The sequence below is a fragment of the Benincasa hispida genome, chromosome 8 (genome assembly GCF_027475165.1).
Source record: "Benincasa hispida cultivar pf3 chromosome 8, pf3_genome.v1.1, whole genome shotgun sequence".
Taxonomy (NCBI): Eukaryota; Viridiplantae; Streptophyta; class Magnoliopsida; order Cucurbitales; family Cucurbitaceae; genus Benincasa; species Benincasa hispida.
In genome coordinates, this window is record NC_143485.1 from 31,933,378 (window position 1) to 31,947,116 (window position 13,739).

General features: G+C 34.2%; 1 protein-coding gene and 1 long non-coding RNA gene across 2 annotated transcripts; both read right to left on the bottom strand.

Moving 5' to 3' along the window:
* Positions 1 to 4,457: 4,457 nt before the first annotated feature.
* On the bottom strand, positions 4,458 to 5,619 carry LOC150034511 (uncharacterized). Its single transcript, XR_016531371.1, has 2 exons — positions 5,324 to 5,619; positions 4,458 to 4,891 (listed from the first exon to the last, which is right to left on the bottom strand). It is a non-coding gene; the product is annotated as an uncharacterized LOC150034511 (long non-coding RNA).
* Positions 5,620 to 6,151: 532 nt separating this feature from the next.
* On the bottom strand, positions 6,152 to 7,941 carry LOC120083403 (glucan endo-1,3-beta-glucosidase, basic isoform-like). The gene is made up of 2 exons (XM_039039157.2): positions 7,667 to 7,941; positions 6,152 to 7,271 (listed from the first exon to the last, which is right to left on the bottom strand). Exons 1-2 carry the CDS (start codon positions 7,758 to 7,760, stop codon positions 6,328 to 6,330), a joined length of 1,038 nt encoding a protein of 345 aa, XP_038895085.1. The 5' UTR covers positions 7,761 to 7,941; the 3' UTR covers positions 6,152 to 6,327.
* Positions 7,942 to 13,739: the final 5,798 nt, after the last annotated feature.

Below are 13,739 nucleotides of genomic sequence, written 5' to 3' on the forward strand. Positions count from 1 at the left end.
GCTCCCTTGACATCCTTTGATTGTCACTTCTGAAGTCCCTATTTCTAGTTGAATCATTTCTTCCATATGGCTTATATCTTCTATTTGTTGGGGTTGATGCCCTAAATCTCGTAGCGTCTTATAGTTTGTAAACCTTGTATGAACAAACTTGTATGTGATTAATAATATTTGATATTTTTATTCACTTTGTCTATGAAATATGTGATATTTTAGTTGCATTAACCATAAACCAATAAACTAACATCCAAGGTTATCGTTGTAACTTAAACATGTATGTGGAGACATACAGGTGGATCATGTTTAAGTAATAACCTAAATGGTCTGTAGTATATGGATAAGGCTGGATACCTTATCCTGGGTGACACTACGAGTATGGACCGTTTTGTAGATGTTATAAATGTTGTCAAGTGCTACTAACGATCTGATCCTGGTCATTCATGTATTAGACATGCGATCGGGGATATTCTATATAAAGAAGTTTGTATAAGATCGGTCGCGCAATGCTTAGTCTTATTATATAACACCGTTAATAATAAAGACTTTAATTTCACTAGGATGACCATAGGTAACACGACCTTAATCCTGAGTGACTTGTGAACTCCTGTCTATGAGGGCGATCTTTTTATTTATATGGGTGAGAGTGGCCAGATCGTCGACTCAACAAGCCTACCATTTTGGGGATTCGTTTGATTTGGGAGCTGCGAACTCAGCTACACAAGAAGGAATTCACTCATTCCCTGAAGCAGGGGCAAGTAGATAAATTACTCCCTTAAGGGCTGATTCTGGGTCTTGAATAATGTGGCGCCACACCCTCCCCTGGACCGAAAGGGGTTTAGTCATAGTAAGACTGATCAATTGTTCATTAGAGGGATCGGTGATACTTAAGGAGTTAAACGATAATTTGGACCAGTTGTACTTACGAGCAATTTGTGAAGGGTCATCGTACTGTTGATTGGTTATATCTAATGGATATAGAAATATATTTGTAGTGCGAAGAGTGCAGCTATCGGTCTTTAGTGAGTGTCCGACAGTTAATGGATGGTGGATAATGTAATTAAAGAGTTTAATTCATTATTCACGCAACGTTGGAGCTTCAAGCTATAGGTTCATAAGGTCCCCTTGGTAGCTCAAAAGAATTTAGTTGAGAATCAGTTATTGGGTTAATTTGTATTATTCAAATTAATAAGAGGGAATTTAATTATATATGATATAATTAAATTGATTCAATTATATATGATATAATTGTTATAATGTATTTGATACATTATAGTTTAATTGGAGGAATAAATATTTGAATGTGTTTCAAATATATTTTCTATGAATGAGATTCATAGTTGTTAAATTTAATATAAATATGGTTATATTAAATGCTATAAAATAGAGAAAATGAACTATAGTTTATATTGTATATGATGCAATATTAAAATTATAGGTTATAAATATAATATGATAAGTTGGTTATCTTATTTATTTATCTTATTTATTATTTTGAATAATAATTCATTTTTTCTCTCTAACCACCTTAGTGGGTAGTTGAGTAGTTTTTATGGCCAGTGAGATAAATAAAATAAGATTTTATTTTTCCATAACAAGTCTATACGATAGGCTTATACACTACACGGTTGAGAAACTTGCTATACGATACAGAGTTTCTTCAATCTTCTTCCTCCTCTAAACTCAAAATCCCTCCTAACCAAAATAGTCAGAGCCCAAACTCCTGGACTCTCACTCCGAGCATACTGATGGTTCCAAGTGGTCGTGTCTTCTATTTTCGTTCGTGATTTTTTTTAAGAGAGTCTTCAAAGTTGCTATTTGTTGAGTTCGTGAAAGTTCGAGGATTTTACGAGAAGAAGTGTTCTTCATTGGTATAATCTCTTGAACTCTATTTCTAGTTTAAAAAGCATGTTGTATTTTACTTAAAATGTATAATCTGTATGTTTTACTGTAAATTTGTGTTTTCAATCTAAATAGAATTTGGACAATCTACTTCCGCTCAAGGATCTCTTTAAATGAGTTCCTTCACTGTTATCATCTTTTTTTATGATATTTTACCCTTTTAGGAAAATTTCTCTTGAAATGTCCTTCCTTATAGCAAATAAAGCATTTCAAGGTTGGTCTCTCTCTATGCATTTTCTGATCCTTGTTGAAAGAGCTCTTCTTAAATTGATTCTTACCTTTAAAAAATAGGAACTCTGCACCACCAGCACTCTTACCTTCTGCTTGTAAATCTAGTTCTCTTCTTTTTAGGGTTGTAATGACATTATCTACTGTCACATTCTCTTTTCCATATTTCAGGGTTGTTTTTACCTCCTCATATGTGTCATGAAGTGAGTTAATTAGCAAGGCAGCTTCACTTTCTGCTCCTAATTTCTCCCCGGATTGATTAAACTCATTTGTACGTCTCTTAAATTCATCTAAATTTTCATTCAAGGATTTGGAGTGATTCATTTTAAAGGAGAAGAGCCTTTCTTGAGTGTACAACTTATTAGGAAGGTCCTTTTTATCGTAGAGAGCCTATAATTTCTCTCATACTTCATGTGCAGTATTTTCATTTATGACTTGTCTGAGAACACTGTCAGAAATTTTGAGTATTAGAGTTCCATATGTAATTTCTTCCATGTTTTGTTTATCTTTAGTACTAAAAAAGGTAGGCAGGGACTTTGGGTCATCCAAAACTTTTAGGTCCTTTTGTGAGATAAAAAAGGCCTTGACCCTCTCTGTCCAAAGTGTAAAATCTCCAACTCCATTGAACTTCTCAATTTCGAATTTAGCAGTTGCCATTCCAAGAATTTCAAGAATCCGAATTGTGCTCTCTCAAGAATTTCAAGAAACTGACCTATGACCTCTCAAGAACTTCAAGAAACTAACATGTGCTCTAATACCAGTTGTAAATGAGCTCTATAGTTAATATTAATGAGGCCTAAAACTCTTTATTTCAAGTTGAGATGATCAAATAAGTCCAAAAAAGGAGTAGATGCCGAGTGTATGAACTTCAACCTGTCGCGTAGCTTCACTAGATGGTAAGTATTCTTCTCTCTTTATCTTTTTTCTTTCTGATTTCGATTTGTAATATTAAAGGAAAAACTTTTCAACAAAAAGGATTATGATCTCTCTATCTATTCTTATCTTTCTCTGGTTGAGAAGTTCAACCTAAGATCTTTGATTCAATCGTGTGTAAAACCAACATGCAAATTCAGAAATGAAAGAAAAAGATAAGACAAACAAAAATATGTATAGTGGTTCGGTGATTATATCCACCTACATCCACTTTAGAATTGATCTTCAAGCTTTATTCATCCTTCAAGATTACAGACTTCAGATTCTACAAAGACAAACATATCCTCTCAACCTCCCTCTCAAATTTATTTTTCTAAATGTATGTTTTCTTAGTTTTCTGAATGTATGTTTTTTTTACTCACTCATCAAGAGAGTATTTATTCATTTCTATTTAAAATTTTTATTACAGATAACAAAAAAGAAAATAAATCAACTAACAAAGATAAGTTGTTATAACTCTTTAACAACTTCTAACTGTTTTTCTTGATTGGTTTGATTTTAATAGGAGTTAGAGCTTGAAGCTGAAGGAGCTGGGATTTTGGTTCATCTTCTCAACTGTGATTTTATCATTTTAACTTGACATCTCACTTATCAACTTAGAGATATGCATAAGGCACAACTCTATCCAAAAAACCTACGGGGTCGGGGCCTCACGGGGACCCGCCCCGAACGGGACAGGGAATCCCCGAATACACGAGGAATGGGGGAGGGAGTGGGGAATTTTTTTCTCCATTTACAATTCGGGGTTGGGGACGGGGAATATATTCCCCATCTCCGGCCCCGCCCCGTTTTCCCGTCCCACTCCGACTTTGTATATAAATTATAAATTTTTAATATATATATATATATATTCATACTAATAGACTTTATTAAGATAATTATGGATATTTTAATTATTTAAGTTCAAGATTTTTATTACTTTAATTCTTTAGATGTTGTAATATTTAAAATATGATGCTCTAAATGTTGAATTTTAATTTTTACAGATTATGAGAACTTAGCATTTTAATTATATATTTTTTAAATTGCATGTGTATTATTGTTTTAATTAGTAAAATTGATAATATTTCATTAAAATGAAAATTTCATTGAAAATGTTTAAAGAAATGTAAAAAAAATATATTTTTAATTGAAATTAAAAAAAATGTTATAAAAAAATAAAGACGGAGAATTTTTCCCTACGGGAAATCCGATCCCCGCGGAATCCTGTGGGGAATCCCCGCCCCGTTCCCTGCGAGGAAATTCGCGGGGACGGGGAATGGAATAGGGGGCCTGTCCCTGCCCCGTCCCGTGGACATCTTTAAGGCATCTCCATGAGGTATTTCAAGTCCATACAAAAGTCAAATTCCTTAGGCATGTATTTGTCAAGGTTGTATTAAAAAGAAAAAAACAAAAAACTCTTTAACCAACTTAACAACAAAATTACTTAAGTTAGATTTACAGGTAAGTAATTTCCAATAACTTTGGATTTAGATGTTAGTTCTAAAATGACAAATATATGTATAATGACGAATTACAAACGGGCACCGTATCATGTGTCTCATATAGTTCTCTCACTCATAGGTCTTTGGCCTTTAATTAAATCAAATTTTTAAGCCCTTTTTTTTAACTTCATTCTAGACAATCCAACCAGAAGGTAGCTACTAGAGATGTCTACGAGTGGGACTGACAAAGTCTTCCCCATCCCTGTTCCCGCCTTCTATTTCATTTTCCATTGCTGCAAACTTCCTTACGGAGAATGAGGGCGGAGATTCCTTGTGGAAAAAATTCCCCATCTTTGTTTTTTTTTTTTTTTTTTTTCCAACATAGCCAAGCAATCAATGTATATTTCATCCTGTGAAAAACAAATATTTGAAATATATATAAGCTATGGTAAAACAAAGATTCAAAACTTGAGGAATATGAACAAATGAATAAAGGGGTCTTATGCTTTGGTGGCGGCATAACCATAGACAGTATACAGGGAATATGGACATGTTTGGTTTCTAACTTTAATTAAAGAAAAAAAATTCCTACTTTTGTTGGAGCTTTCTTCTTCTTTTTAATTGATGAAGTCTTAGCAGAATCAATTTTCAGAAATTGAGAAGCAATTTTTTCAAAAATTGCAATAGCAGATAAGTGGAAATGGGTAAAGATCAAGTGAGACAAATTTCGTTTATTTTGCACATCAAACCCTTTATGTTGCTTCAACCAAAACTAATTTTGCCTTGATGGAACTGAAGAAATAAGAAGAAAAAGAAGATAAAATATCAGATTTGAAACATACCTTGACTGATGGAAAATGGCCGCGGCGGGTGTGAGGTTTCCGACAGAACACGTCGGAGAGGGGAGGAGAGGAAGATGACGGCGGCTGGGCAGCGTAACTTGATTGAAACGGACGCTGGCTTCGAACTCGCAATAAGAGAAGACAATGAGGACTTGAGGAGAGATGCTGGGCTTGGAACTTAGAAGAGATGAGACTTGAGAGAGGCAGCAACGCTGGACTCATTTCAGGGTTTTTAATATATATACACACAAATAAATAGAGATGTTTCCCACTCCCTTCCTGTTTACTGTGTATTCGGGGATTTCCTGTCCCATTCGAAAAAACCTATTTATTAATTGAGAATTGAGAGTGGAAAAATCTATGGGTTCCAACATGGGGTTTTTGAAGATGTAACTATAAAAAATTCATTATATATTTAGAGGTGATATTTACAATTTATCGTTCAATTTTTAACAATTTAATCTCTATCATAAAAATTTTCATTGAAATAAAATGTCATTTTTTTAATTGTGTAATAACTTAACTTTTATATATAGTTTTATAAATACATTTGGTTCTTGATCAATTTATCGATCAATATAAGTAAGAAGTTCATTAATTGATGATCTTAGTAATATTTTTATGTCTAGAACTAAATTGTTTTAAATTTGATTAAATTGTTATATATAAAAATTAAAATACTATAACAATAATTCGAGGACTAAATTGGTTGAAAACTCGCACCCAAAAGTATTACTCAACCAAATAATAATCAATTTCATCAGACATCAACTGAGCTAGATTCTTCTTCCCTCTTAGAATTACTCAAAAGTACACACATAACACAACTTAAGATTAATTATCATTGAAACTTATTATTTATCTATTGATGGCATACAAGGCTATATTATGCATTAAACATCTTTTTTTTCTAAAAAAAACTTAGCTGATATAAATAATAATTGCAACATTATTCAAAATGTAAAGTAAGTTTTAGTAATTTAAACATAATATTATGATCCCAATTAGTTGAAGTTGACTGAGTACTTAGGCTGCTTATTTGGAGAGAATAAACCCCAATGTCTCTCAACCTCAGGAGGAGTTGTCTTCTCATTCTCATCAAACATAGCAAACAAATAAGTTTCAATAGCCCTTCCTCGTCTCTTAGGAGTCCCTTGATTCACATGTTGAATTAGATTGTTATTGTAAGTCCTTGCATTGTCTACCGTTGCGGCGTCCCCATGGTCCGTCGGCCAACCAGTTTCCGACACAACAATCTCCAATGATCCTCCACCACTCTTCTCCAAAGCAGAGTAAACAGCATCCAAAATAGCATCAAACAAGTTCTGGTAATTAAGCTCCCCATCTCCAATTAACGATGTCCCAGTAAAAATGGCATAATCAAGTCCCATTCTTGGAGTGGTGACATAACTAAAGTATGGGTACAAGTTGACAAGCAACGGCGAGCTATTGTCGAGAAGGAAGCGGAAGGTCGGGTTGAGAATTGGAAGATAGTTGGTGTCGAAGGAGCCTTGTGAAGGAGGGAAGGACTGGGAAAGAATTCCAGTGTCGAATGCGGTGGAGACTTTGATTTGGCCTTGTAAACCAACAGCTGAAATTGCGTTTTGGATATTTTGCATGGCGGGTACGAGGAATGTAGCAGCTTCTTCGTTGGTTTTTATTTCGTTTCCGACAACAATGTACTTGAATTTTACGTCGGGAAAGTTGAGGATGTTCTCTTGAACCCATGCATTAGCGTTGTCTTGGGTGGCAGCCATAGATCGAATTTGATCGTTGGGGATGCCGAGCATGAGCTCAATGTTGGAGCCTCGAAGGGCATCGAAAGTAGGTTGGTTTGGAGCGTAAAGTCGCATTCTTTGGATGTTGTTTTGTTTGTAAAGTTCGATAACTTCTTGGGGAGATGGTAAGTCGTTCCCGAGTTGTCCGTAGCATACCCCAATTTCAGCACCTGCATCCAATTTGGATAAATTAAATAATTATTATTATCTCGAACAACAATGATTAGGTTGCACTTAATCACATACTCTTCGTTTTTGTATATAAAAAGAAATCATATTTTTGAAAAAAATACAAAACTATCACATGGCAATTTTTTATTGAACAACTTCCTAAATGTAGGAACACCCAAGTATTTTTCTATTCAGAAATGAAATCATATTTTAGGTGTTAAACCACCCTCCAACAAAAAGGATAAAAACTGTTTAAAAAATAAAATGCTAGGACTCAGAATTTTTTAATAAAGATTACACATTGAAGACCATTCATATATATATATATTTCTTTTTTTTTTTTTTTCCTATTGTAGGTTAACATTCATGAATTTAGAGGGAGAGGGACAGAAACCTGCTATCTGCAAATTTGCCAGTTGCAAAGAAAGAAGAGACAAAAAGGTCAAAGTGGAAAGGGCTTTGGCATTGGAATGGAAAAGGTTTGCCATGGAGAGAGCAAAAAACAAATAAAAATAAAATTTTAAAAGAAAAAAAGGGATTTTTTTTCCCTTCTATGCTTAGAGTAATGCTTCTTATTTATGAAGTAGCTTGATTTTTATAATTAAAAATTTGCCTTGTCTTTTGGTTCAAGACTTCAACTTAGGGTTGACTTAGAAAAGTTGCTAGGAGAGTATTTAATTTTACGAGAAGAAATTAGTGCTTATAAACGAGTAGATGGAAACATTGGAATTTTAACTGGTCAAATTTGTATATATATATAATTCTAACCAGAACATTTCCATGGAATTAAGAAGGTTGAACACTACAACACCATTAATTTTGCCTTCTTTGACCCGATCCAACCTAATAGAGATCTAATAACTTTAGTTTGGACTGGGACATTTATTTCCTTTTTGTTGTATTAATTCTATTTAAATAATTTGGAACTTTATTTTCTTTGTATGAATTAGGTTAACTCCCATGAGTTTTCTTAAACTCAGCTTACATTCAAATGGACGATCGTAAAACATGGGTAATTTAATTGGCTTTCATGACGTCTATATTGTCACTCTATGATCTCTAGATTTTTTTTAATGTGTTGAATTGCAAGAAAGAGAAGGAAACTTTAAAGTCTGAAGTCAAGGCATAAACAAATCGTCACCACTAAAAAAGATATAAGATTTGGACAAAAGCAAACAACCAAACTCACCCAATAAATCTCAAGTAACACTACTCCACAAGAATAACACATCTCCCTAGTAAATAGGTTAAAGAGGCAGTCAAAGAATAAATACCCTTGAGATTTAGTTCCAATTGTTACAAAGAACACAAGCACAAGGGACATCAAGATACTAATAGGTAAACTATAAGATCGACTTCAAAAACCATATGGATAATCAAAATTTCGTCTGCAAGGATTTTCTTGATAAATAAAAAAAAACTATAACGACCCAATCCCCCTGCATCTTAGCAAGGTCATAGGAACTTGAAATTTAAGCGTGCTTAGCTTGAAAAAGCTTAAGAACGACTTAAAAGAATTGAAAATTACTATCTATACGAACAAGGGTACACATTCCTTTTCGGTGGATCAATCATAGGAACTTCAAATTTAAACATGCTTAGTTTTAAGCAACCCTTTGCTGGCTGACCTCCTCAGAATTTTCTTAAAAAGATGTGAACGTGGACAATACATGTTGAGTAACTGCATTGGTTTATGGAGATAGTTTTCACTCTTGAAACAATTCAAAACAAGTTAAGGATGATGTTTCCTAGTTGTAGGGGAATGTGGGGGCCATCATGTGCCAGATCTGAATTCCGAATTCTAATTTTGAATCTTAAGCCTAAATGTTACAAAAAAAAAATCATCAGAGAGGTTCATTGGCAGAACCTCGTTGTAAGACACTTTGCGGATATCGAAACACAAAGCACCACAAAGATGAATTTTGCGGATAGTTTCTTCAAATAGTCGACAATTCCTAATTTTTTTTAATCTCAACGACATCAATTCGATCTAGCAGATGTTGACGCGTGTAGATGACCAATCAAATACATTTAAAATACTGATATGTACTACTATACTACTACTAAAGTGTAACTTTAGTAGCAAGGCCGGGTAGATCTGCAGGAAAGCGTGAGATGTGTCTCAATAGGCTAGTTTTCTAATTATAACGGTAAATGATGGGGGGATTAGTGTGGAATTTAGATAAATTGCATAAAAGTAAAGACAAGAAAATAAAAGATAAAGGGTAAATATAATCTCAAATTGGATAATCTAGTTCTAGGAGCAAGAAAGTTTTCCAATAAAATTTTGATCATTGGCTTCTCTTAATTAAACATACATTTGATCTATGTGTTCACAACAACTTACTTGGTCCAACCAACTCATTGACATAAGGAACTGCCAACTCATTGGGTAAACCAAGCAAACGCCTTAATTATCAATTAAACTACAATCCTAATTAATCTAAATTCTTTAGTCCTATTGGGATTGAAAGTGTTCATTTAGAACTAACACATTTACATTAAGATTTAAGGTTCCATTAAGTGATTAAGCAATTAGGTAGTCTAATTAATTAACCAATCTATCTTTGAACCTAGGTTTAACACACATTTTAAAGACTATGGGAACCCTATATTCCTTAGCATACATGATTTAACCTTCGCTACTTATGAGATTTAAGCTAGACAAACAAAAGAGAAATATGCAATTCAAATCTTTAGCTAAGACATACATTCATGAAAGGAGAGTCAATCCATACATAAAGATATATCTAGATTAAACAAGATTAAAAAAAATAAATCTAAAACGTATTATGTTAATAAAAAGAAGACTCACAAATTTACATTGGGTCCTTAATTACAAATCTACAATTCATAGAGATGAAGAAGAGAGGGAGTTTCCAATCTTTAATTACAACCCCAGAACAAAAGAAACCTAAGCTAAAATACCAAAAAGAATGAAAAAGAAGAATAATTTTGAAGTTTCTTCTCAGTCTCCATAAATCCCAACATGCTAAAACCTTAAAACTTGAAGAGAATATATAAAGAATCGCAAAAGCGTTGTGATGCTATGGGGCATCGTTGTGGCACTCAACGACGCTTTTTGTTAGGTGCCTCATGTGCGTTGAGTTTTTCGTCAAAATTTGGAGAGTGATAGCTCTCAAACATAGCTATTATTCCTAGCTTGATTTGGGCTCGATATCGGATTTTACGTATTTATTTCCCTATTTTGTAAGTATTGAGAAACCAATAGGTAGAATTGGCGATTTGGAGCTGATCAAGGTTAATGTGAAGCAAATTGGAGTTGATTTGAGCATCTGAGCTTGAAAAGACCAAAATTTCCCTGCTTCAGCGTCGTAACGGTAACCTTATACGAAGCCCCAACACTCGCATGACGCTGCAAGGCAGTAGCCTGATGTGCAGGGGAGCATTGCAACACCCTAAGTTGGCAGCAACGCCAGCGTTGCAACGTTTCCCTGACGCTCGTGACCTTTTTTTTGTGGAGCGTTGCAACGTTGTTTCCAGTGTTGCAACATTATGAAGATTTTTATAAATACCTCTCTTCGTCTTTAGGTCAAAATATGCTAACTTTTGGGCGTTTAACTGATGAAGGCCAAAGTTAAACTTCAATCTTCTTTCTTTCCTTTCAGATTTTAGTTTCTTTAGGTTAGTTTTTCTTTTTGTTTTGGGTTGTAATTGACGAATTGGATGTGTATCTCGGATTTGCCTATGAATTTAGAGGTAACTCCTATCTAATTTCTTTTGAGCAAGAGCCCTATGTTTAATTTCTTGAAGGTTCTCTAATTAATTTAATTGAATTGTTGTGAACTCTTTGTTATGATTTGATTGAATCTTAATGGATTTTTTTATAAATTGATCTGACAAGTTAGTTTATTGAAATTCATGCTTGCAAAATCGTCATAGCCTATGCATATATTGATTGATTTAGTTGCACATATTAGGATCACATGTGTAAAGTCTAGACTTTTTCTGACAAAATGTATGTATGCCCTAATATAATATTTTCCAAATAAATCATGCTATAAGATATGGATTTTTCAGCTTATAGTATGTCTCAACAATTGAACCCTTTCGTAATGCAATTCAATTTTAACTTGTATTTCGCTAAGAAGGAAGAGTTGTAAATTGAATTAGGGCTAATTTGATTTAATATCAAATTTGGCTAATTGGTCTATTAGATTTTCTAGTAGGTTGAGGGGTTGACAGATTTAGTGTAATTAATTGATGCCTAATGAAAGAAATTGCATAAGAAACTCTCTCTTGCTCTAGAAATTAGATAGTAACCTATTTTAGATTACATTTACCCATTTTATTTTCATTTCACGCATATATCTCTTCCACACACAACTCCCATTTACTTCTCTAGTTAGAAAATTAATTTAACGAAACAAATCGTGCTTCCCTGCGGATTGACTCGGACTTACTTCGGTATTATACAAATTTTCTTTTGATCAAGTTTGAGGCTTATTAACGATGTAAGTCTTGGGCTCGTCAGAGCAATGGGGCTTCAAGATAGTGGTGTGCATAAGTGTCGCACCTGCCTTTCTTGGGGCATTTTTGTCTTTTCTCATCCCTTGAAGCCTTAGATGGTCGGTATGACTACTAATAGCTTCAAATTAACCTCGAACGACATTTAACTCTCTAGAATGCATGGATTAATTACTCGAGACATACAATAATAAATAATCAAGAACATTAAACATAATAAACGAGCGAGATTAAAGGCATAAAACTAGCTCCTTTCGAGAGCTAACAAACACCCACGGCCTAAAATTTGTTCGTCCTCGAGCAAGGAAAAATAAAACAACAATATGAATCATTTGATGCAAATGAATGACGACTCTAATCTCAAAAGCTAAAGATAAGAACATAATTCACAAGGCTAGAATCATTCAAATGCATGTAATCAATGAGTAATTTAAAATTAATCCTCTATCCTTACTATGTGTGTTAGCCAATCCTAACTAGGTCTCTACAAGTATCGAGAGGTTTTATTCAACTCTCAGCTCATTTTCTCCCTATACTCTGGCTCAAAGGATCAAGCATTAAGCTTTATTCACTCAAAGTGACAAAGTGACACTTAAGGGAACCAAACTTTTATTCTTTTTTTTCCCTCATATATTTCTTTAGTATACAAAAGAAGAAATCTTATCTAGATACATCACCTTCGTGAATTCTAAACAATGTTAATAGAGATTATCTAAAGCCTTTCTTAGATTGACCATCACAATACTTGCAACAAAATTAACATATCATTCGACTCAACCATAAAGTTCAAGCTCAGATGCTTAAAGACTTTCCAGACATGCAAACCAACTACCCCCAATAAAAATGATATATTGCCCCCAATGTATCTTTAATCAGATCATATATAAGAAAAAATAAGAGAATAGAAAATCTCCCTTGATAACAGTTTTGTGCACGGGTCTTAGTGTGGTGACAAGGCTTGTCACTTAAAATGATGCTTTTCTTCTTCTAGGAATGGGTCCTAAAAAGGAAAAACAAGAAGCTAAGCAAGAAAGCTATAAAGAAAACAACAAAAATTTTCACTTGGCTCCTTCCAGAAACAGTAAATTTTTTAAAATCGGTTGCTCAACGTGACCTATCTCCTTTCAAGGAATGAAGAAATTCTCATATTTCTTCGGCCCCTTCTTACTAGAGTTGATGGAACGCTCTACACTCACTAAGAATTCTACTTTGAAAGGGAGTCGAACTGGTCAAATTTTGGTTTTTTGGTATATCTGAAAAAAGGTAAAAAGAAAGAATCAAAAGATTCAAGCAGCTTGAACAAGCCTAAAGAAATAAAAGACTCTACAACTGACTTTGGAGAACAAAAAGAAGAATACTAAAAAATGTACGAAATACCAGACGACAGAATAAGGCGAGTTCTTTCGACCTCTAACTCTATCACCTGAAGTTTGTCGGATATAGTGTTAGGTCCTTCTCCTCAATCGACAACTAATCTTACCTATGACTCAAGATCCATGTCTTCATCCTCACAATCGAAGCAAATTACCTCAGGGTGACCTACCTTGGTAGTGGCAAAGATGTGGTACTGCAGTGGAGTATCCTCGATCCCCATTACTAAGTCAGTTATTTGAGTGAGGTGGTCACTCAAATGCTGCATCCTAACTTTAGTGTCCTCCATGAATTGAAGACTTTCCTGCTGGATACAAACATATTCCTGCTGTAAAAAGAGATTATGGTTACATACACTACATCCCTTAAAGACATACTTGGGTTTGCCTTTTGAGCAAACTCTGATGGCTCGGAGATGACAAGATGGTCGTAATACTGTGGTTGTGTCTAAGAATTTCCATAGTTATAGGATTAAGTGGTCTATTCAGGATGGATGCAAGGCTCGGGTTCCCAATGACTAGGATAACCCCATAAGGCATGGTTGTAGGCCTCAAGCTCTGTAGACACGGGCACACTTCATAAGAGTGAGTTTGAGATTCCTGCAATTG

Excerpts from the sequence above, each read along its gene's own strand:
- LOC120083403 (XM_039039157.2), bottom strand. The coding sequence starts at position 7,760 with ATGGCAAACCTTTTCCATTCCAATGCCAAAGCCCTTTCCACTTTGACC. Across the intron at positions 7,272-7,666 it reads GGCAAATTTGCAGATAGCAG|GTGCTGAAATTGGGGTATGC; the intron begins GTTTCTGTCCCT and ends AATTGGATGCAG.